The 21,423-nt window shown below is 42.6% G+C and overlaps 9 protein-coding genes across 13 annotated transcripts; 4 read left to right on the forward strand and 5 right to left on the reverse strand.

The window, feature by feature from the left end:
- Positions 1-1,901: 1,901 nt before the first annotated feature.
- On the reverse strand, positions 1,902-4,636 carry CCT4 (chaperonin containing TCP1 subunit 4). Its single transcript, XM_020952260.2, has 5 exons — positions 4,308-4,636; positions 3,154-3,806; positions 2,950-3,089; positions 2,199-2,883; positions 1,902-2,139 (listed from the first exon to the last, which is right to left on the reverse strand). The coding sequence occupies exons 1-5, from the start codon at positions 4,411-4,413 to the stop codon at positions 2,122-2,124; spliced, it is 1,602 nt and encodes a 533-aa protein (XP_020807919.1). The 5' UTR covers positions 4,414-4,636; the 3' UTR covers positions 1,902-2,121.
- On the forward strand, positions 4,593-5,578 carry LOC110183925 (PITH domain-containing protein CG6153). Of its 2 annotated transcripts, none has more exons than XM_020952287.2 (3): positions 4,593-5,030; positions 5,103-5,293; positions 5,349-5,578. In XM_020952287.2, exons 1-3 carry the CDS (start codon positions 4,711-4,713, stop codon positions 5,471-5,473), a joined length of 636 nt encoding a protein of 211 aa, XP_020807946.1. In that variant the 5' UTR covers positions 4,593-4,710; the 3' UTR covers positions 5,474-5,578. The 2 variants fall into 2 exon arrangements, with proteins under 2 accessions (XP_020807946.1, XP_086690899.1); XM_086834773.1 differs by having other exon boundaries at positions 4,629-5,049.
- IFT43 (intraflagellar transport 43) lies at positions 5,501-6,712 on the reverse strand. The gene is made up of 5 exons (XM_020952286.2): positions 6,598-6,712; positions 6,289-6,539; positions 6,207-6,230; positions 5,946-6,068; positions 5,501-5,889 (listed from the first exon to the last, which is right to left on the reverse strand). Exons 1-5 carry the CDS (start codon positions 6,685-6,687, stop codon positions 5,628-5,630), a joined length of 750 nt encoding a protein of 249 aa, XP_020807945.2. The 5' UTR covers positions 6,688-6,712; the 3' UTR covers positions 5,501-5,627.
- A 176-nt stretch (positions 6,713-6,888) lies between these two features.
- On the forward strand, positions 6,889-10,876 carry PICK1 (protein interacting with PRKCA 1). 3 transcript variants are annotated; one of them, XM_020952258.2, is made up of 4 exons: positions 6,889-7,050; positions 7,192-7,395; positions 8,235-8,346; positions 9,459-10,876. In XM_020952258.2, the coding sequence occupies exons 1-4, from the start codon at positions 7,004-7,006 to the stop codon at positions 10,818-10,820; spliced, it is 1,725 nt and encodes a 574-aa protein (XP_020807917.2). In that variant the 5' UTR covers positions 6,889-7,003; the 3' UTR covers positions 10,821-10,876. The 3 variants fall into 3 exon arrangements, with proteins under 3 accessions (XP_020807917.2, XP_020807918.1, XP_086690906.1); XM_020952259.2 differs by lacking the exon at positions 7,192-7,395 and having other exon boundaries at positions 6,891-7,050; XM_086834780.1 differs by lacking the exons at positions 6,889-7,050; positions 7,192-7,395; positions 8,235-8,346 and adding an exon at positions 9,261-9,377.
- Positions 8,363-9,269, reverse strand: LOC110183928 (uncharacterized). Its single transcript, XM_020952292.2, has one exon. It carries the CDS (start codon positions 9,267-9,269, stop codon positions 8,421-8,423), a length of 849 nt encoding a protein of 282 aa, XP_020807951.2. The 3' UTR covers positions 8,363-8,420.
- Positions 10,877-11,047: 171 nt separating the features above from the next.
- Positions 11,048-14,825, reverse strand: LOC110183931 (thiamine transporter 1). Of its 2 annotated transcripts, none has more exons than XM_020952295.2 (3): positions 13,053-14,825; positions 12,012-12,973; positions 11,048-11,725 (listed from the first exon to the last, which is right to left on the reverse strand). In XM_020952295.2, the coding sequence occupies exons 2-3, from the start codon at positions 12,759-12,761 to the stop codon at positions 11,171-11,173; spliced, it is 1,305 nt and encodes a 434-aa protein (XP_020807954.2). In that variant the 5' UTR covers positions 12,762-12,973; positions 13,053-14,825; the 3' UTR covers positions 11,048-11,170. The 2 variants fall into 2 exon arrangements, with proteins under 2 accessions (XP_020807954.2, XP_086690907.1); XM_086834781.1 differs by having other exon boundaries at positions 12,012-12,988; positions 13,053-13,143.
- LOC110183930 (ATPase family gene 2 protein homolog A) lies at positions 13,135-16,445 on the reverse strand. Its single transcript, XM_020952294.2, has 3 exons — positions 15,976-16,445; positions 15,415-15,906; positions 13,135-15,355 (listed from the first exon to the last, which is right to left on the reverse strand). Exons 1-3 carry the CDS (start codon positions 16,379-16,381, stop codon positions 13,848-13,850), a joined length of 2,406 nt encoding a protein of 801 aa, XP_020807953.2. The 5' UTR covers positions 16,382-16,445; the 3' UTR covers positions 13,135-13,847.
- Positions 16,426-20,380, forward strand: spict (magnesium transporter spict). The gene is made up of 2 exons (XM_020952296.2): positions 16,426-16,934; positions 17,603-20,380. The coding sequence occupies exons 1-2, from the start codon at positions 16,631-16,633 to the stop codon at positions 18,457-18,459; spliced, it is 1,161 nt and encodes a 386-aa protein (XP_020807955.2). The 5' UTR covers positions 16,426-16,630; the 3' UTR covers positions 18,460-20,380.
- LOC110183933 (protein D3) lies at positions 18,314-20,380 on the forward strand. The gene has a single exon (XM_020952297.2). The coding sequence runs from the start codon at positions 19,441-19,443 to the stop codon at positions 20,206-20,208; it is 768 nt and encodes a 255-aa protein (XP_020807956.1). The 5' UTR covers positions 18,314-19,440; the 3' UTR covers positions 20,209-20,380.
- Positions 20,381-21,423: the final 1,043 nt, after the last annotated feature.

Here is a 21,423-nt window from a genome sequence, read left to right on the forward strand (position 1 = left end):
TAACAGACTGTGGTAATTTCGTGGCTCAATAAAAAGTGCTCGCAAATTATACGGCCAACATATGTTAAATTTCTGCGTGACTGGCTGACAATTTGATGCTTTGAATTTCAATTCGTTTAGCGAGTAAAAGGAACAAGGACACCGCACCGCCGATGAGGGGCGGGAATACACCCCTTTTTATTCACCCGACTGGAGAGAACATAAGACTTGTGCAAACATTTTGGCGTCGCGGCATGGGAAAACACAATTGAATTACAATGAAAATATGAAATGAGCAAAAAAGTAGATGAAGAAAATCGCATACAAAAATTAAGCAAACAGGCGAAACAAAGGAATAACCCCCCCCCCCCCGAAATGAAAAGTTTCAAAAGTCTGGGCCACTCCCGGCTCCGGCAAATAGCTGGGGAAAAAAAGCGCAAATTCAATATTTGCACAAGAAACAAATGGGAACGAGGACGAAGTCCAGAACACAGAGAAAACGACAAATGCCCCAAGACAGGCGAGTAAACAACAGCTAAAAAGTAGCAAGAAAATAGAATAAATAACAAGGAAAATGAAGCTGGATAAATCGAAGCTACCAATACCCATGAGTGTTACCAAAAATGGTGAAATAAAAAAGATTCTGAGCACTTTTTTAACGAATAATAATTCAGTAATAAAACATTTTTAATTTAAGCAGATCTCGTTATGGACTTCACATCCTTTTAAAATGCTCCTAAGGGTATGCAATAAAATAGTTTACACCACAAATTGTGGTCAAACAAAATTTGTTATAAGATAATTTATATTGTAGAATACCTACTTTTTAAATATTTTAGTTTATTTTTACATTTTTAAAACATTTCAATATCCCACCTACTCACCAAATTCCTGGGTAAGTTTATAAATATCCTTTTACAAGAGCATAAAATTGTAGCAAACACGAAAAACGGGTGCAAATAAAAAGGAAAACCTTTGAGAGTTTAAATTTTCCACCCTCAGAAAATCAAAATGGAAAACCCACCAAGTTCATTGTTCAATGGCCGCCTCAGAAAAAACCAGACTTAAAAATGGAAAATTTGCATGTGAACCCCAATGGAAAACCTCCCCTTAAGTTAGTCAGCCAATTAGCGGAATAGCTTTTTTTATATCCGAGGCTCAAAAATCAAAGCCAATCAAGGGCCTTATTCGAAATCAACACCATCTTGGGAGGATGGGTGAATATGGGGGTGGCGATGGCACATGATAGTGGTTCTGAAAAACTTGATCCCTTTGACATGTTTACACATTTAATTAACTTACACGCGCCGAAAGTTTCCGGACACGAGAGATAGTCTTGAATCTCGGACCCATTCCCCAATCTAATCACACCCAAGTGTAAACGAAACCCGAAAATGGGGCTAAGAAAACAAAAGGATAAAGACCCTTTGCCGCCTCCCTTTGCTTCTACTCTCCTTTTTTGACAATTTGAAACCAGTTCAAGTGGTTTAATCATTTAACGCACATCATAAAAATCGCATCAAGTGATTTTTATTTACACGCCCAGGACAAAAAGGAATCCCCAAAAAAAACAGGAACGAACGGCGGGGTGGATTATTTTTGGGGCGTTGGTGTGAACCCTTTGAAACCCTAGGTTTCGAAGACAGAAACTAAGGGAAAATGAGTTCGCACATTAGATAAGGTTAGCTGATAATCACTTGGGGCGGAGAAGTGGGTCTAAAAGTAAAAGTCTTTCATTGTGTGTTTAATATTAGAAGCTAGTTGATAGAAGGCCTAGAGAACCTTTAATAGCTTAAAGCAAATACATTTAAATTTCAAAATTTAATTAATTCTCGCTAGCATATCATAAAAATCTTTAAATATTCTTTATAAAATCACTCAAATCTCTATTACATTTCCTTCTCAATTAACAAAACAATTCCTTTCCGTGTTAGCGAAGTATTTAATCTTTTAGTTTTTGTTTTTCTTTTTTTAAATACATAGGTTTTAAGCTGGTAAGGCGTAGTGTATATAATGTGAATTTTATTCAAAATTTCATGCGCAGCCGCATAATAGATATAAGATGTGAGGGATTAGATGAAAATGCTTGAAGATTGATCTTGAACAGAGACATAGACAACTGAAGGAGACTGCGCTCAATTCCTAGCAGAAGGTGTTGATCTGCAATAAGAAATGAATTTTCGAAATACTCACAATAAATAAAAGACTTTTCTACTTACAATATCATCAATCTTCAGGATCGAGCGAATCGTTTCCGTGGCCAAGGTGATGGCCGAAATACTGACCAGCAGCGGCTGCACCACATTCTCTGCCATGATGTCTGTGATGGCGCCCTTGCGCACATTAATGCCGGCCGTCTTCTCGCCCTGGGCGTGACGGTTGCGCAGCTCTGTGACCGTGGCAATTGGATTCAAACCAGCATTCTCAGCCAGCGTCGAAGGAATGACCTCCAGAGCATCGGCAAATGCACGGAAGCAGTAGGCATCCACACCCTCAACGGTTTGAGCTGCAGCGGCCAGTTGCAGAGACATCTCAATCTCTGGAGCGCCACCACCCACAATCTGCGCACGATTCTTCACCAAACAACGCACCACACAGAGGGCGTCATGCAGCGAGCGGGCAGCTTCCTCCAAAACCAGCTTGTTGGATCCACGGCAGATGATCGAGACGGTGCGTCCCGGATTCTGGATGCCGGTAATCTTAACAAACTTGTTTGTGCCACTGGCCACCTCCTCGACCAGTTCGGCGCTGGACAGGTTCTCAGCTGTGAAGTGATCCAGCGAGGCAATCGGGCGGCAATGCAGGGTCTTGCACACAAACTCAATATCCTCGCGCTCCACATCCTTGACCACCAGACACTTGATCTTGTCCAGGAAGTGCTGAGCCAGATCCGAAACAGCATCACTAAGGAAATTGTGATAACAGGAATTATGAGTATATGGACGGCGAGAACAGAGCTGTTTAATCTACCGCAGGATGGACTTCTGAACCAGCAGCACATTGCAGCCAGCCTTTTTGATCTGCTTGACAATGTTGAGGATATAGGAACGCTCCTCCTTCAGCACACGATCCATGGCAGCGTAGTCCGACACAATCACACTGTGGTCCATCTGCAAGATTTAGTTTTTGTATTAAGTTTCCCAGTCAGAACTTTTATGTCCGCAAAATACTCACATCGGTCTTGGGCGCCGAGATGCAGAACTGGATTAGACCGATCTTGGCCTTCTCGATGCGCTTGGGAGCATTAGTGCCTGCCGAGCGGCTGGTGAAGACCAGACCATCGATCAGCTCCGTATCCTCGACGGTGCCGCCCAGGCTGGAGATGACCTTGATGTTCTTAAGATCCACAGAGACCTCTTTGCCGGGCTCGGTGACCTTCAGCACGGCATCCACAGCGATGGGAGCCAGCAGGCTGCTCTGCTGCGACACCACCTTGGAGTTCAGAGATGTGGAGGCGCTCTTAATGAGCGTCTCGCGGTCTGTCAACTCAATGGGCGTGGACATCTGTGTGAGGATCTGCACAGCCTTGTCGGAGCACCGCTGGAACGAGTCCGAGATAGCAGTGGGATGCAGGCCCTTCTGCAACAGCTTCTCGCAAGCCTCCAGCAGAGCGCCGGCAATGACCACAACGGAGGTGGTCCCATCGCCAGCTGCCACATCCTGGGCGCGGGACAGCTCAACCAGCATCTTGGCGGCCGGATGCAAAACGTTCATCTGCTTCAGAATGGTGGCACCATCGTTGGTGATTGACACCTCGCCGTTGCCCGCCTGGATCATCTTGTCCATGCCGCGGGGTCCCAAGCTGGTGCGGATGGCATCGGAAACAGCTGTAAAGGAAGAGAATTTGTAATAAATATTTGTTTAATTGTATAAAGAGTGTAGTACATCGCTGTCTTTCCAAAAAAGCTTGTTATACGCTTAATATATTAAAAAACATATGACTAATTAACCCATAACCAAACAGATGGACTTGTATATATAGACCCAGCTGTTAAGGTAGGATTATCTATACATTACAGAAAACTTAATAGCTGTATTGGTTTCTATCATTATTCTTGAAGCCCTAAAAGGGTATTCCAAAGCCGAAACATTTTCCACTCTCAGCCATCACATGAGTAATCCACACGCGTTCTTCTTCTTCCTCTTCAAGAAGGTTCCAGACACAGCCGGCATCCAACTGCTATTTTACTTTGCCATTTGGGCAGCAATTTTAACATAACATTGCCCCAAAATCCTTTCAACGTCTTCACATAATTACAAATAGCCATTGGGCATACATTTCTAATGATTTTCGCTCTTAATTTACGTTTTTTAAACACATTTCTTACCCTTTGCCGCCTGGATGTTGGACATACGCACATCGGTGGGTTTGGACTTGTCTTTGAAGGCCTTGGCCTGGGGCTTGATGCCAACCGATTTAGCCTTGGGCGCCATTGGAACGTTAGTTACACGATTTGCGGCAAAGAACAATTATTCCGAATCAATTTAATGCCGATTAACACAGATTAAAAATTACTACAATTTACGATTTTCGGCTGGCTGTCAGTGTGACCGTAGTAAAGTAGCATAGATATACCAACGCTCTTTAAACAAAAAAAAATACTTTTTAATGGTTAAATATACCAAAAGTGTAGTCGTTCTGTGTGAATGGTTTTCTAATGTGACTGCATTCGTGCATAAGTGACTCGACTCCTTTATTTATATTTGTATATTAACTTTAAGCCCGAAAACATGCCGCACGGACACTCACACGACCATGGCGGCTGCGGCCACGAAGCTACAGATATTGATCATGCCCTGGAAATGGGCATCGAATACAGTCTATATACAAAAATCGACATCGAGAACACAGAGTGCCTAAACGAGGAGACGGATGGCCAGGGCAAAGGCGTCTTCAAGCCGTACGAAAGGCGCCTAGATCTCACAAAATATGTGCAGAGCGACGCGGACGAGGAACTGCTCTTCAATATACCCTTCACCGGCAACGTCAAGCTCAAGGGAATCATCATAAGCGGCCCCAACGATGATTCGCATCCAAATAGGGTTAAAATGTAATCAATCCTTCCACAGGTTTTATTTATCATGTTCAATGTTCAAAACCTTAATAATGATGTTCATTGCAGCTTCAAAAACCGTCCGAAGATGACCTTCGACGACGCCAAAGCTAAGCCGGATCAGGAATTCGAGCTAACGCGCGATGCTCGTGGAGAGATCGAGTACTCACCGAAAGTGGTCACCTTCTCCTCCGTTCACCATCTATCATTGTACTTTCCCAGCAATTTTGGCGATGACAACACACTCATTTACTATATTGGTGAGTTTTAATGCCATTCTAGCCTATATATGACCATACATTATCCCTATGCCAGGTCTTCGAGGCGAATTTACTGAAGCGCATTACCATGGCGTCACCATCTGCAACTACGAGTCTCGTGCCAATGCTGCCGATCACAAGGAAAAGGCTTTGGATGGTGTTGGCAGAGCCATCCAATAACTCGCAACCAAAAGTCACTTGTAAAGCTAGTTTAAAATCGCAATTTAATTGAGTATTTGTGATCATTTAAGGCATCTAATGAATGGATTTTTAAATTACATTACATCTAATTGAGTATTTTATATTGCACTAATTGCTTTGAGTAAGAATTCATTTAAGAATGTTGAGTTGGCGGCACCACATCGGGTCCGATCTTCATGCCTATATTAGGCACTTTATCCGAATGGATTTCGGCTGTTACCTCGGTGAAGAGCTTGTCCCACTGCCAGAGATCGTCCTTCTCATTAAGGCTCTCCTGGGGAACCAGGCAGTCGGTTAATATAGAGAGATCAAAGCCATCCACGGCAGAGAAGGCGTATTGAGACAGCAAATCGGAGTTGGCCTCCTTTAAAACCGCAGAACGTGTTGAACCGACACTGGGAATAGAATATTTTTAATTGCTGAGCTAAGGGATTTTAAATATTCCTTTTACCTGGCCGGTTCCACTATCTCATTGAGCATTATTTCATCTTTGATATCATCCATATCAGGTATAACGGGTATGTCATCTGTTGGTATTGAATTTGTGGCCGATTTTGTTTGCTTAAAACGCTCACTGGAAGTGGGAAACAAAATATATTAGTACTAAATATGTATATAACAAAGAATATTAAGGGAAATGTAAGCAAGAATATGTGGCAATCCGTTTCACATAAAACTTTCTGCGTTAAGTAACTTCATTTCGGGAACTTACTCATCAAACGAGTTCTTCTTGGACCTAAAAAGAAAAAGTAGTAGGCTCAGTAAAGGACTCACAGAGCGACAACCATACTTACTTCAATCCTTTCAGGCCAGAGTCCGCCCATCCACCCGAAATGCGTCGGATGGGTGGACGATGCGACTCGAACTCATTGTTGTAAGATGACGAAGTGCCTGCATCCGATGTAGAGGGCGGCGTTCCGCCCTGGGCCTGTACATTCAATGTAATATCAATGGAAATGTCCTTGGAGCCTGCAGCTGCTGTCTGCAAGGACTCCTCCTTCAAGACATCGCGACTCTTGGAGCGACGCCCCTTCCTGGCCGTCGTCTGTGGAGTACAGGTAAGCCAAAATACTAATTACACTTAATTATTAGTAGTTTTTTACCTTCCTAATTGTCATCTTAAGTTCTTCGGCCCAGTCCATCATCTTTTGTTTATGTTTTTGCTCAGCGTTTCCTAGGCAACAAGTGGTCATGGTTACGCCGTGGGAATGGCCAAAACTAGGGATGTGAAAAATGTATCTAAATATCAACATATCGGTATTTTTTTTTATAAATATATATATTTATATTATATTTTATATATATAATTAATTATTAACACAGTACCTTTTAAATATTTTTACAAAATAACAAAACAATTCTTTTTTTCTTGATAGCCGGAAAAAATCGATAGGTCTCTCGATAGCCGCATCATCGATAGCATCGATATGTTTCTACAGCTCCAGAAGGAACTTCAAGTGGCCAAAATAAACAAATTTAAATAAATATTTAGTATTTTAAGACCCAAAAATGCTGACAGACACGGAGGATGACTTCTTTTTTGAGGAGGACAAGATGTGAGTATCCTTTGAAATCCTGCCAAATAAGGAAAACTCTCTGCATAGCTTTGTTTTCATGGGCACGAGACAATCTGTTGCGAAAGTATCTGTTAAAAATCAATAATCGCAACACAAACTCAAACATATTGTTGGACTCAGGCCAGTGCCGCTGCTCATCCAGTTGGATGGCGCTAATGCCGAGGATGTACGGCGGCACAAGGAACTCCCCGCGGAGCCGGAGAAGCCGGAGGTGTCCTCCGCCATCAGCGAGGCCACCGTTATGCTCTGCTCTCCGGCGGGCTTTGGTTCGGACAGGTTTGGCAGCGAATCCGCCAATAGGCAGAAGTATGAGTTAGACCGTTTGTAAGTCAAGTCCGCCGATTGACTCAGATTCGTCTCGATAATACTATATTCCACTTGGTGGTCGCTCGAAAGCTAGAAAAAAATATGTTTTTATTGAGAACATAATTTTTTATCACTATATTTTTTTAGATCACGTTAAAGAAAAATTCTTTAATTGGCAGTTTCCTATTTTAGGTATAAAACCGTTTCTTTTATATTTATTTGAAATAATAACACTGTTTCAATAGAAGTTCTTATTTTCTCCCTTTAGTTATAAATTGTTTTTAGACTTTATCAATTTATTCTACAAATGAGTATACCGTTATCACCGAGCGACCACTATATATATTTGTAAAGTAATTTGTGATAATAATCAACCCAAAACTAGAACTAAAGGTATTTCTTTATTTTTGTTTTTCTTTTTCACCCAATTAAGAACAATTATGATTTTATTTTGTGTGTAGTAGTAATTAGATGCTTATATAAAATATACTATATACAATTATAATGCTAGGCTAGCTAGTGAATACCATATAGAGCGTATTGTTTACGAGGTTTCCTCCAGTATACCGAATCCCAAATTCAGTCAGAAACTATAGCTCTACGAAACTAAACTGCCCCGATCAACAGATTTATATTATTTACTATATAGTCCAATGGCCTTGCTAGAACTGGTAACATATGGCTAATTTAGAAAATTGCACCGATCGATGTGAGTACGTATGGAAAATTGCCACAATATCCCACACTCATAGCCATTACCTACAATTAACAAAATAGCACGGGTAGTTCACGCCTCATTCTTTCGTATATTTTAATTTAAACTAATTGGCGTATATATTAAATTTTAAATTTAATAGGGGAATGACTGTCACCACCAATGCCGTCGTCATCACCAAGGATCAGAGCAACCTGATTGGAATTAGCATTGGCGGAGGAGCCCCCATGTGTCCCTGTCTATATATAGTACAGGTGAGTGGAGGAAGGCTTTATACTGCTTTATCCTCCGAAGAATCAAAAGAAAAACCTTTTATTTTAATTACTCATTAATTTTTGCTTCCATGCCAAATATTATAATATCCACGATCTGGTTTCCAGGAACTCGGAGTGGGTCTAAAGTTGGTTAGTTTCTCTCTCCAGGGATTTGGATTGGCCTTAAAGTTGGTCAGTTTACGTAGCCTAAAATACTCCCTTCTCTCCGACTCTAACCATTCGTTAGCCAGCTGCAAGAAGCGCTCCTCCATCCGCACTCGCTTCTCTTTATCGTATAGAAAACGTATTAACGCCCGCTTCGAGGTGTGAAGACGGAAAGGCTTCGGCCGCGTAAAGGAGATTTCCAATTGAGGCTTAAACGGTTTGCGGATCATATAGTCCATCGATTTGGACGAATTGATTTTCGGTACTGATCTGGACGCCAACCGACTGAGCTCTTTACTCTCCTCGTTGTTGCGCTTGATCAGGGCCTTCATAGACGTGACGAGAGTTCGGGGAGATTTTGGCTTAGTTAGCTTCTTGATGGAGGTGAAGTACTGCTTGCGCTTCTGCAGAAGCTGGTGGGACCTCGCGAAATTTGGCACTGGCTTGCTCCGGAACTTGTACTCGTTGCATTTGCCGGCAGCGCAACGCTTGAGGTCCTGGAGGTTGTCAGAGTATAGTTTCTGGTACTTATGAAACCGCGGTGACGAAATCCTTGCCTTGGCTTTTTTCGCTTTCCCCTGCTTCTGACCGCCACCAGCTGGCTTCCGTTTAGGGGAATTTTTCTGAGGTCCCTGTTCCCGCAACACAGCCTGCAGCCGGTCATCCAAACAATCGAAGCCGGGTATCACCTTAGGCTTAATCTGGGGAGCGGCCTTGATGGCATCATTTGCCCATTTATACCAGTTGGTGATGGTCATAATTTGGCTAGCCTAAAAGTTTCCAGGTGTTTCAATTCGGAATATTTTCAAAAATTGTTTAAAATGCCACAACTCATAGGCTTGGTTTTTAACAAATATCTAAAGTCGGTACTATACTGATGAATTGTCCCTTTTACTATTTTGTGTATTATTCTTTGTATTAAGATTTTAATATATTTACAATTTTAGATCTTCGATGGCACTCCCGCTGCTCGGGAGGGTTCCCTGCAATCCGGAGACGAACTACTGGCTGTGAATTCAGTGAGCGTGAAGGGCAAGACAAAGGTGGAGGTGGCCAAGATGATTCAAACAGCCACCGACGAGGTCGTCATCCACTACAACAAGCTGCATGCAGATCCCGAACAGGGCAAGACCCTGGACATTATACTAAAGAAGCTAAAGCACAGGATCGTGGACAACCTATCGAGCAATACCGCCGACACTTTGGGTCTCTCCCGGGCGATTTTATGCAATGATTCCCTGGTGAAGCGACTGGAGGAACTGGAGGGCACTGAACTGATGTACAAGGGCCTGGTGGAGCATGCCCGTCGAATGCTCAAGGCCTACTATGATCTCCTGCAGACCTACAAGTCTTTTGGCGATTGCTTCACCCAAATCTCTGTCCATGAGCCGCAACAGCGAGCCTCTGAGGCGTTTCGAACATTTGGCGAGTTCCATCGCACCCTGGAGAAGGATGGCCTGGGTATCATTAAGCAGATTAAGCCAGTGCTTGCTGATTTGGGAACGTACCTGAACAAAGCCATACCGGACACAAAGCTCACTGTGCGTCGCTATGCCGATGCCAAGTTCACATATCTCTCGTATTGCCTGAAGGTCAAGGAAATGGACGACGAGGAGCATGGTTTTGCGGCCCTCCAGGAGCCACTGTACCGCGTGGAGACGGGCAACTATGAGTACAGATTAATCCTGCGATGTCGCCAGGATGCCCGCAGTAAGTTCGCCAAGCTCCGGACCGACGTCCTCGAGAAAATGGAACTCCTGGAGTGCAAACATGCCATGGATCTCAACAAGCAGCTGAGAAGCCTACTGGAGAGTCTAGCAGAACTGCACAGGAGTCTCGTGGAGCGGCTGGACTCGCTACCACCTCTCTTTCCCATCGAAGTGGACTTCAAGGAGACGGACTTTCAGTATAAGTCGAGCACCCTGAAGCCCCAGGAGCTGGACGATGATGAAATCGAAGCCAATAATCATTCCAATACGACACCCTCCCAGGTTGACTGTGGCTTTGAGGCGGTGGAACAACCTGCGGCCATCATTAATGTGGAGACCAAGGAATCTGTAGACATCTCCTCCGTCTCAGCGTCCCAACCCAACAGCGAGAATGATACGCTCCTCAAGGAACTGGGTCTGTATGATGTAGACCTGCTCTCCAATCCGCAGACCATTAGCAACCAAAAGGATTCCATTGCGGCCCAAAAGGAAGGCTACGACTTTGATCTCTTTCTGAATCAAGCAACGACAGCCTCCACTAGTTTAGAGCGGGATCTGATGTCCTCGAATGCGGAGGAAATGGATCTGCTCTTGCAATAGTATTATGTAGTACAATTATAATTATAAATAAAATTTATTTAAATGTTTTAATGTAATTAATATGCCGGTTATTTTGATTTATGTAATTTCATGATATAATTCCTTATACTTTAGCTCCCTTTGAACTTTTATGTTGAGAATACGGGAAGACAGGATTTCTATATAATAATGAAATCCCTGAGTCAATTAATGTCTATATACAACAAAAAGTTATTTAAAAAAAGGAATTTTCATTATACGTGAATTAATTCTCCTAGTGTTTATTTTTGTGGAAGCTTTAACTAGTGCTTTTCAAGGTTTCTATTTACAATATAGTAATATTATTATAATTTAATAAATTCAACCAGTCGTTACGTCAAGTTTGCCACATTACCCTCACGGGAAAGCTTTCTTCTGCGCCATAGTTTAACAAAAACAATACCTATTATATAGATAGAACCCAGAATTAGGAAATAACTGCCGTAAACCACATATTGATCTCTAGGCGCAAGACCAAATCCCTTTGGTTCCACCACCACAATGATCAAGATAGCTTGGAGAAGTAGACCCACTAAAGTATTAATGCCAAAGATCAAGCCAAAACTGTCCTCGACGACGTTTTCGGCCACCACTGCTCCGGCTATGGTGATAATGAAGAAGTGCACAGCACAGAAGAGCACATAGTTGGCATAGACCACCCAGATATATTGGGTACGTGCTGCCCAGATAAGCAATGCTCCAAGGACAGTGGCACAGATGGATATGCCTAGCATATAGGCACTTCGACGCTTATTCGAGTTTAAAAGTCCTGCCAGGATAGCTCCAACGGCTCCCAGTAGAGTGGCCAAGGCCTCAACGCCGCCATTGTAAAGGCTCCGGTTACCCGGAGCTACCTCTTTCCATAGAAACTGTATGTAGGATATAACCTGGGGAATAAGAGGAGAAAAATTTTATTTTAGTGTTCTGATTAATTCATGTAAATGTATAGAAATTTAATTATAAATAGCATTGATAAAACGTATACTGGGTCAAGGTTATTTCACTTGTTCTGACCGGAAATACCAGTTTTTCTGGCAATTATTTACAAACAAATCAAACATAAATACATTTTAAAAACATCTTTAAGAACCAGATATCCCGCTTTTCCACTTAAAAGTAATTTAACTTGAAGCATTTCATTTATTAATATTAAAATTAACATCCAAAACTCACCTGTATTTGACCGCATGTGGCCAGAGCCCACCAGATGCTCCACTGCAGCACCACGGGATTCGAGTAGGAAGTGACAAGGTGAAACCACAGCAAGCGGCATGCGTTTTTAAACGAGAATTTCGGTGTCTGTACATCGCCTACTGGTTGATGGACTGGACCCTTTTCGTTGACCGCATAAAAGTAGAGACTCCGTGGAACTCCGGGCAGTAATAGAGACACAACTAAAGAGACCAATTGTGAGGCTATCGAGATATAATGCAATTCCCGAAAGTTCATGCTCTTAGTAGACACCATGATCTGGGCTAAACAGCCACCCAGAAATTTTCCACTCAAAATTGCAGCCCGCGTGTGACCTGTCACAATCTGATACCGCTCCTTGTCCACCTTGGCGTACATGTACGTATAGTATGCCACCTCGGCGGCCATGTAGAATCCAAAGAAGATCTGGGCCACCTGCAACATGAGCACAGACCCGGTCCACACCAGCATGGAGAAGAGAACGATACCGGCCACCGCCGAGAGCACTATCACCGGCTTATACCTCACAAGATCGGTGATAAGGAACACAATCACCAGCTCGGCCAGCACAGAGTAGGTGCCAAAAGGAAAGACATTCTGGTAGATTTGCGTAGAGGTCAGGTTACCATAGTCCCCGGCCAAATATTCCGTGACATATGGCTCAGAGGGCCGCAGCTCCCGGAAGAATCCAAAGGTGCATAGCAGTAACGAAAGCTTTAACCAATTCTTCATTTTTCCAGACGACGGATCGGAACGGATCGGATTTGGAATACTTCTCCTCCGGCGACAAGTTTGCGCCAGTTGAAAAAATGTCGTAACCAAACGCGACGAACGCCAGCCGGCAACTGATCGTGTCAGCTGGGAGCGGAGAGAGCCCCAAGCTTTCGCGTGCTCTTCGTCAAATAGTCCCACAGTGGATGCCAGAGATATTCATACACAACAGCCTGAAATGGGAAAATCTGGGTTAGGTTACAATTAATAATTAATTAAAACATAAACATAACATAAAAGTCAATGGTTTACCTTTTCTAAATTCCCACATTTTATAGAATTCTCAATAGTAATCTTCTTCCGGAAGTTAAGGTTAAAATCAAACAAATAGCTCTTTAAAAAATCAATTAAATAGTTAACATATTTTGTATAGCCACTGTTTGACCTTAGGAGACCCTCAAAACTTGAAATAAGAGAAATTTCTTGATATTTAATTACTCTTAAAACTGATTATAACTTACTAAGTGTAAGAAACAACATGAGAAGCGCTTTTAAATAAGCCTTAATTCTCTCTTCGCTCTATTTAGTGATTTGCAAGGCAAGCAAAACCATCAGTGAAATTATTTCTTAACTGAAAAGTTGAGTCAAGTTGATTTTATTGGCAATTCCGAAAGAATCCAATATCAATTAATTGACGCATTAATTGGAAATTCCCTTTCAATGTTCACGCGATGTCTATAAACGATACAAAGACAATTTGGGAAATTTGTGCCTTTATACAAATTCAGTATGGGGTTAACTGATTATTCTGCTTTTGATCTTATCTCATTAGCCTAATCAGAGAACACTAAATAAAGCAAAGTAATGTTTAACAGAAAACAGGGGACTGTATATCTCACACTTTTACAGTTTTCAATCGTCGGTTGGAGTTTAAGGCTGTGCCTGCTAAAAGCTCTAAATTTTTCGATTACAATCTCAGATTTACCAGGCCTTAAATCTTAAGAAATACTATTAAAACATATTTCTTCAATTGTTTTTATATACAAATCTTCTTGGTTTGTCTTAAGAACCATTGCTTAACTTCTCATTAATATCTCCTTCGGGTTTCTACTTCCTTTTGAGATAATCCTCATATAGTTTCAACAATTCCGGACTTGTTCTTGGTGGCACTGCCTTCAAGGCATGCTCAAAGTCCAACCACTGCACTTGTTCCGCCTCGAAGCTTTGCTCCAAAGCGCGCAACGCAGCTTCATGACACACCGCTTGTATTTCTGCACCGGAATATCCCTCCGTCAATTGCACCAATTTCTCCATGTCCACATCCTTCGATACCGGCATAGCCCGCAGTTTAATTTTTAAGATTTCACGACGCGCTTCCGTCTTGGGTAAACCCACGTAGAGGATACGATCAATTCTTCCTGGTCGAAGTAGAGCCTTGTCGATCATATCCGGTCGATTTGTGGCTGCAACAATAGTAACATTTTGAAGAGCCTCCACGCCATCCATCTCGGTTAAAAGCTGGGTGAGAACGCGTTCTTTTACAGAGGAACCCGATCCGGAGCCAGAACCGTCGCCTTCGGACCGCTCGCCGCCAATGGCATCGATTTCGTCGAAGAAAACTATGGCGGGTGCCACTTGGCGAGCCTTTCGGAAGACCTCACGCACCGCCCTCTCCGATTCGCCGACCCACATGGAAAAGAGCTCCGGTCCCTTGATCGAAAGAAAGTTAAGCTTACTCTCGGTGGCCAGAGCTTTGGCAATCATCGTTTTGGAGCAGCCAGGCGGTCCGAACATGAGGATACCCCTGGGCGGCTTGATGCCCAATCGTTGGAATTTCTCAGCATGGAGCAGCGGCCATTCTATGGCTTGTTGCATGGCCAAACGGAGTTCCGATTGCCCACCAATATCCGCCCACTGGACGTTGGGGCACTCGATAAGAACTTCACGCATAGCCGAAGGTTTGATGCGGGTCAGGGCAGCCTGCAAATGTTGTAGCTGGAGCGGATGGGGTTGTGCCTGCAGCATGGCGGCATACACCAGATTCGCCAGATCTGCTCCCACATAGCCATGGGTTATGGAAGCTATATGCTCCGCCGCCTCTTCACTTAACTGATGATCCAAAGACTGGGTCAAACACTGTATAATCTCTCTTCGCGCCTGGGGAGTTGGAGCACCCAACTCCAGCTCATTGTCCAATCGACCAGCTCTTCTTATGCTCGGATGCAGGGATTCAATCTGAGAACTGGTGGCCAGCAGGAAGGTTCTGCTTCCCTTCAGCTGACTGGGACTGCTAAGCTGATCCAATAAAGAGAGAAAGGCCAACGAGACGCGCTTGATCAGATCACTGCTTTCCTGTTTGGGGCACAGATTGTGGACGTCTTCAATCAGCAGAAGTGTTGGGTGCGGATAATGATTATAGGCACGTTCGAAGATTGCCGTCAGCTTTTGTTCGGTTTCTCCCAAGAACTTGCTGTAGATTTCGCCACTGTTGATGCGTATGAGTTGGGCATTTCCTTGACTGCGCTCCTCGGCCACCGCAGACATGGCCTCGAGGATTAGGGACTTGCCACAGCCAGTGGCGCCATATAAAAGCATTCCACGCGATACCCTAAGGCCTGACGGAAACCATACATTAGATTTAAACAGGTTTAGTATTTAAAACATTTATATTTACCTGTAGGTAACGCCCTAAAGCCCAAGGCATACTCCATGCTCTCCTCTACCAGGTGCAATTGTCTGTCCAGCCCTCCTATTTGGGATTTGGTAATGCGATGGTTTTTCTTTTGCTCATTTTGCTGTTGCTCCGCACTCTCAGCTATTAACTGGAGTTTCGTCACGTTGGTCACCTGAACGAACTGCAAGGGCTTGGAATCCAGACTGAGACTAGCTAGTGCTTCTTCCACTGCGCCCTGCCATCGTTCCAGGCGAAAAAGCAGCTTCTTGTTGAAGAAATTCATATGGATTTCACTGCCATTGCAAAAGATCCCATTAACAATGTCTCTTTTAAGCAGGGCAATGGCCTCCTGCATCTGTCCTGGCGCCAATGAAGTCTCTTTGCTGTTTATTTGTCTCAAGGATATGCTCGCAGCAGCTGTGAGACAACTGGTGTCCAGGGAACTGATCTTTAAGAGCTTACCACGTAACTGCGTCCAATGGAGCTTGAAATCTACAAAGATAGTAATATTAAGGTATATTTCGAATTAAATTTCTCTTAGTTTCAGTTGGGATATCTCACCTCCCTCGCTCACAAACACCGTAGTAAGGAATTGCTCTGATATGGGCCATAAAATCCTCACCAGCGGCTGTAGCTCCACCGACGGTGCCTCTATCACCACATGCTGACCAATATGCAGTTGGGCTAACTGCATTGCTCCCTCGGAGACAAACAACAGCATGTTGGCATACTTGGTAGAAAGATCCTTCAGCGATTCTACCTCAAAGTTACGCTGCTGCACACTTCTCGTGAAGATCGTTCCGCTTCGCACGTACTCCGCATCGGAATCTGGAGTGGCATCGCCTTGGCTGATTGTGGAGCAGTGGTCATCGTGGTTGTCTCTCGCCTTGGAGGGAATGTGGACGCCACAGGCTTCGCAGTGATACCAGCTGGCCTGGTTTTTCTTGCTGCTCGATTTCGGCGGCATTTCTTCTACCGGTTGCACGTTTTGTTTTCATGTTCGCGTTCTTTGTGAATGGCACACTCACTGTGAGCACAAAAACATCGTTGAAATCGGTGTTTCGTGTTTTTAATTGTATCGATAGTATCGATAGTAACATCGAAATACTGCAACTCTGTTTGTGACTCACGCAGAATTGTTTGTGCAAAAAGTGGTAAAACAGAAAGCAGAGAAAAACGGAGCGCACAGAGGAAAACAAAGCGCACGGAGGGCAATATGAATAGCGAAGCCTCATCACTGCAGATGCCAATGACCCAGGCGGTACCCGGCAGCCTCCCAGCCGCGGCGGCGTCGATGGAGGAAGCCAGTCAAGCGTCTGCATCCCTCAGTGCCGCCATCTCCAACACTGATTTCTACATCGGCGTCGGCCTGGCAATCTCCTCCTGCTTCTTCATTGGCTCCAGCTTCATCATCAAAAAGAAGGCACTCATCCGGCTAAGCAGATATGGCGAGGTTCGAGCCTCGGCGGGAGGATTTGGCTACCTACGGGAGTGGATCTGGTGGGCGGGTCTCCTAACAAGTGAGTAGGAAACTGTCTTTTGGCAGCTAAAGCCCTATTAAGGAACACCAAAATACTTAAGATAGTTTCTTGTGAAAGTGTATAGGTTATTCTATGTTACTTTAACGTCTTTGTCACGAATTTCACCAGAGAACTAACATAACAAAGAACACAAAGCTAATAGTCAGATTTGCCCTAAATTACGATTTAATAAATCTATTAGTTCTTTTGTCGAAGTTTTTCCAAACTCAGAATTTGAATACGTTTCTAACGCCCTGATAAAGATAAGAAAAGTTCCCCAAAAACCAGATAAAGAGCCAAAGTTCGTCATGTTTGACATAAATATACATATGTTCAGATTCAGCAAGGTAGTTCTTATCTTGTTTCATTGTTTTTTCGATTACAACTATAATTAATTCCGACCTAGAGTTAAATTTAAATTCATATTCCCCTTACAAAATTCAGTTATTTAGTTATTTTAAAGTCCCCTATAAGGTCTATCCGATATCTGATCTTTAAACCTGCAAAACTTTAAAGAAACATATATATGTTATTGTTTTAAAGACTACAAACATCCGGCAATAATTATTATACCGCCTATTAGGGTATACCCGCAGATATATGTACATAACAAACCCCTTATCTGTGACTCATTGACTTACTGTCTCTGTTTGTTGTTTTTCTTTCAGTGGGACTGGGCGAGGCGGCTAATTTTGCGGCTTATGCCTTTGCGCCCGCCTCCCTGGTGACCCCCTTGGGGGCCCTCAGTGTGATTATCTCGGCTGTGATGGCCTCCAGATTTCTCAACGAAAAGCTGAACCTATTGGGAAAGATTGGATGCTTTTTGTGCATCTTGGGCTCCACAATTATTGTGATTCATTCGCCCAAGGAGAAGGAGATTGAGGATCTGCAGCTGCTGTTTGACATGCTGCAGGATCCTGTGTTCATTCTGTATGTGATCTGCATCATTGGCTCCACGGTGTTTGTGGCCTGCTTTATTGCACCGCGCCATGGACACACCAATGTGGTTGTCTATATCTTCATGTGCTCGGGAATTGGCTCCCTGACCGTGATGTCGTGCAAGGCTCTGGGTCTGGCCATTCGTCAGACGTTGAATAACGGTGGAAACGTGTTCCTCACCTGGATGCCGTGGTTCCTGATCCTGGTCACAGTCACCTTTATCGCCATTCAGATGAACTATCTAAACAAGGCGTTGGATATATTCAACACCAGCATTGTGACGCCTGTGTATTACGTCATGTTCACCACCCTGGTGATCGTGGCCTCAGCCATTCTGTTCAAGGAGTTCACTCACATGCGCTTTGATGACATCCTGGGCGATGTGTGCGGTTTCCTGGTCGTTATCACAGCTGTATTCCTGCTTAACGCCTTCCGGGACATTGACATAACGCTAAACGATGTGAGGGGACTGATGCGTCCGAAAATGCAGCGAGTGTCGCAGTTCGACGAGGAGGTGCTGGTCACCAGCAACACTAAGGAGCGACGGTTGTCGTACGGCTCCGGCGACATGTTCCGAAAGGCCTGACACAAGCATCGCTACCAGGTTTAGTTGCATCCCCTGCAGCGTTTGGCCTGAAGGATGCAGATGGCTTCCGAAACGAAATATTGGTCCAAAAAGCATATCACTTGCCCATCACATCACATCCTGTCTATCATCCATTGTTCCTTTCATCTTGTTAAAAACACATTCGCTAGAATAAGAACATAGGGTTTAGGACGAAATTTAATATATTAAAACGATTTATTTAACGAACAATAATAGTTTATGTTAATATTTATGTTATGTTATACCCTTCTACTCACACACTCTGTTAGTTTTTAAACTAACGGAATTAAACTTTCCAGGTAGTCTTCTAGGTACTCTCACTTGTATGTATATAAGTCGGAAGAGACGACTATATCATATAGGTGCTTAAGGAATGATTAAAAATTTTTTAGAAAAATTACCAGTTTTTAACATATGTTTATATTGTCATTTTGTATTATTCTAAAATTTCGGTTTAAATTTTATGAAAATATGACTGCTTTAACATATAGCTGCCATGGGAATGATACAAATTATTGTTGAAAATGAAAATCGAATTAATATATCATATTGCCCCCTTAGAAACTGAATTTATAACTGTAAACGTAGGGAAAGTAACGAAAATAGGCATCACCAATATATAATTTAAATAATATATTATATTATATTAATCATTAATGATCAAATTGCAATCTGCAAGGGTATACAAATTTCAGTGTTCCGAGGTTCTAGTTCTTAGGCTATTTTTTATAGAAACGCTATTCTATTCTATTCTAAATTTTGTATCACATTTACTATATATTTAATGTCAAAATAACTGAAATATTAAAATTTAAATTATACAAAAGAAATCGATAACGATAACTCAAGCTGCCGACCATCCAGTGAATGACAGAGTTGCCGCCGTTTAATTGGCAAACAAATACTCGCCAATAAACAGTTATTTAATTAATTTGCACTGAGCTTAATTCCGCAATCAAGATGAACTTGGTGCGAATGCAAAGCCTGCGCAATCTGTCCCGTATTTCCCGAAATCTTCGTAAAGATTTTGTCCGTTCAACCGCTGTGACTGTCAATTTGCCGGCCGCCATTACGGTTAGAACGCTGAAGACATTTAGAGGCGCTTCGGAAAATTCCATTCTAACCAACGAGCCGCTCTCTGCATTTACCCAAAATCTGCGTCAGTATTCTTGTGGGAAAGTTGGAAAAGCTATGGAGGAACACTGTGTCGTACCCGATGTAATTGCCAAGGCCCCGAAGGCTACGGCAACGGTGGAATATCCCTGTGATATTGTGGTTAAGCCCGGCCAGGTTCTGACCCCCACCCAGGTCAAAGACCAGCCTACTGTCAAGTGGGAGGCGAACCCTGACAAGCTTTACACTCTGTGCATGACCGACCCGGATGCACCGAGCCGCAAGGAGCCCACGTTCCGCGAATGGCACCACTGGCTGGTGGGAAACATTCCCGGCGGCGACATCGCCAAGGGCGAGGTGCTCTCCGCTTACGTCGGATCTGGACCGCCGCCGGACACTGGCCTGCATCGCTACGTGTTCCTTATTTACGAGCAAAACTGCAAGCTGACCTTCGACGAGAAGAGGCTGCCCAACAACAGTGCCGACGGACGTGGGGGCTTCAAAATCGCAGCCTTTGCTAAGAAGTACGATCTGGGCGATCCGATTGCCGGTAATCTTTACCAGGCGGAGTACGACGATTATGTGCCCATTCTCTACAAGCAGCTGGGCGCTTAAGTCACTTGTTAGTTGACCAATGTATTCTCGTTATGTAACAGCAGTTTGAATTGGATTCACAAATTGCTAAAAAATTGAAAAGCCTGAAAATAAGACACTATTTCCAAGATTCTATGTAAAATTTTTGCTGGCAATAATAAAATTGTTAAAGGCATCGACTGCATAAACCTAATTTGTCATATCTTATCTTTTAAAGACTTAAATGTAAGTTTATAAATACTGGATATGTCTTTTTGGGCCTTAGTTGCTAACAAAATACAACATTTTTTGTCTGTCCATAATTATTTAAAGGTGAACATAAGTTATCTTATCTAATATATATCTTAGATCCTCTGTAATTTAGTAATTTCTGAGCTCTGTCTTTGTCAAATTATTTTATATACCCTTCCAAGGGTATTATAATTTTACTCAGAATATAGTGAAGGATAATTTTTTTTGGCAAATAGAAGTTTAAAAATATCAAAACTAAGCCAACAAACAACAGCCAAACATTTTAATTCGGAAAGCTATTCTGTACTAGTTTTTAAAATGTTAATAAATCTACATACTCAACTTATAATTAAATAAAAAAAAATTTTTTTTGACAATTATGACGATGTAACCCGATGTAAAATTTTCAAAATTTGAAAAAATTAAATTTTAGCCTGACATAGCTAGATCGACTCTGCTGTTGATGCTGATCAAGAATATATATGATTTATAGGTTCGGAAATGACTCCTCCACTGCGTTACAAGCTTTTGACTAAAATTATTGTATATATTTTATCATATATAATTATGCAAAAGCATACAAATAATAACATTGCTATTTCTTAATATACATATCTTTACTACCCTACTCTGAAGTCTATGGCCATTTATTATTATTTTAGGATTTCAGTTGTAGTTTTTTATAAAACGAATAAATTTATCATGTAAGTAGTTCCCATAGGAACGATCCGATCGGTATGTTTAGAATAAAATGTAAATCTGATTATGTAAGTCGGTATATAATATTTAAACCATGTCGGAAACAGCACTTGAAGCTTTGTGCTAGCGAACGGCGCAAGTTTGTAGCTTACTTTTAGATATACTTCTTATTCCTAAAAGGTCTGCCTTAAAAATAAATTTATTTTAAATTAATTAATTATTTATCTAAGAATTTGTTCTAAACTAAAAGCAAACATAGGGTTAAGACCCATATCATCTTAGCCCTTCGGCTCGCGGTTTAATTAG

This window comes from Drosophila serrata, unplaced genomic scaffold, assembly GCF_035046125.1.
Source record: "Drosophila serrata isolate PLE 108 unplaced genomic scaffold, ASM3504612v1 contig_275, whole genome shotgun sequence".
NCBI lineage: Eukaryota > Metazoa > Arthropoda > Insecta > Diptera > Drosophilidae > Drosophila > Drosophila serrata.

Coding starts and splice junctions, on each gene's coding strand:
- CCT4 (XM_020952260.2), bottom strand. CDS start 4,413: ATGGCGCCCAAGGCTAAATCGGTTGGCATCAAGCCCCAGGCCAAGGCC. Junction 3,807..4,307: donor CAACATCCAGGCGGCAAAGG/GTAAGAAATGTG, acceptor CTTCCTTTACAG/CTGTTTCCGATGCCATCCGC. Junction 2,884..2,949: donor GTTCAGAAGTCCATCCTGCG/GTAGATTAAACA, acceptor CAATTTCCTTAG/TGATGCTGTTTCGGATCTGG.
- LOC110183925 (XM_020952287.2), top strand. CDS start 4,711: ATGCCGCACGGACACTCACACGACCATGGCGGCTGCGGCCACGAAGCT. Junction 5,031..5,102: donor CATCCAAATAGGGTTAAAAT/GTAATCAATCCT, acceptor TGTTCATTGCAG/CTTCAAAAACCGTCCGAAGA. Junction 5,294..5,348: donor CACACTCATTTACTATATTG/GTGAGTTTTAAT, acceptor TCCCTATGCCAG/GTCTTCGAGGCGAATTTACT.
- IFT43 (XM_020952286.2), bottom strand. CDS start 6,687: ATGACCACTTGTTGCCTAGGAAACGCTGAGCAAAAACATAAACAAAAG. Junction 6,540..6,597: donor TTAAGATGACAATTAGGAAG/GTAAAAAACTAC, acceptor TGTACTCCACAG/ACGACGGCCAGGAAGGGGCG. Junction 6,231..6,288: donor TCTGGCCTGAAAGGATTGAA/GTAAGTATGGTT, acceptor TTTTCTTTTTAG/GTCCAAGAAGAACTCGTTTG.
- PICK1 (XM_020952258.2), top strand. CDS start 7,004: ATGCTGACAGACACGGAGGATGACTTCTTTTTTGAGGAGGACAAGAT. Junction 7,396..8,234: donor AAGTATGAGTTAGACCGTTT/GTAAGTCAAGTC, acceptor TAAATTTAATAG/GGGAATGACTGTCACCACCA. Junction 8,347..9,458: donor CCTGTCTATATATAGTACAG/GTGAGTGGAGGA, acceptor TTACAATTTTAG/ATCTTCGATGGCACTCCCGC.
- LOC110183928 (XM_020952292.2), bottom strand. CDS start 9,269: ATGACCATCACCAACTGGTATAAATGGGCAAATGATGCCATCAAGGCC.
- LOC110183931 (XM_020952295.2), bottom strand. CDS start 12,761: ATGAAGAATTGGTTAAAGCTTTCGTTACTGCTATGCACCTTTGGATTC. Junction 11,726..12,011: donor CCACATGCGGTCAAATACAG/GTGAGTTTTGGA, acceptor CTTATTCCCCAG/GTTATATCCTACATACAGTT.
- LOC110183930 (XM_020952294.2), bottom strand. CDS start 16,381: ATGCCGCCGAAATCGAGCAGCAAGAAAAACCAGGCCAGCTGGTATCAC. Junction 15,907..15,975: donor GGTGTTTGTGAGCGAGGGAG/GTGAGATATCCC, acceptor CTATCTTTGTAG/ATTTCAAGCTCCATTGGACG. Junction 15,356..15,414: donor CTTTAGGGCGTTACCTACAG/GTAAATATAAAT, acceptor GGTTTCCGTCAG/GCCTTAGGGTATCGCGTGGA.
- spict (XM_020952296.2), top strand. CDS start 16,631: ATGAATAGCGAAGCCTCATCACTGCAGATGCCAATGACCCAGGCGGTA. Junction 16,935..17,602: donor GTGGGCGGGTCTCCTAACAA/GTGAGTAGGAAA, acceptor TTTTTCTTTCAG/TGGGACTGGGCGAGGCGGCT.
- LOC110183933 (XM_020952297.2), top strand. CDS start 19,441: ATGAACTTGGTGCGAATGCAAAGCCTGCGCAATCTGTCCCGTATTTCC.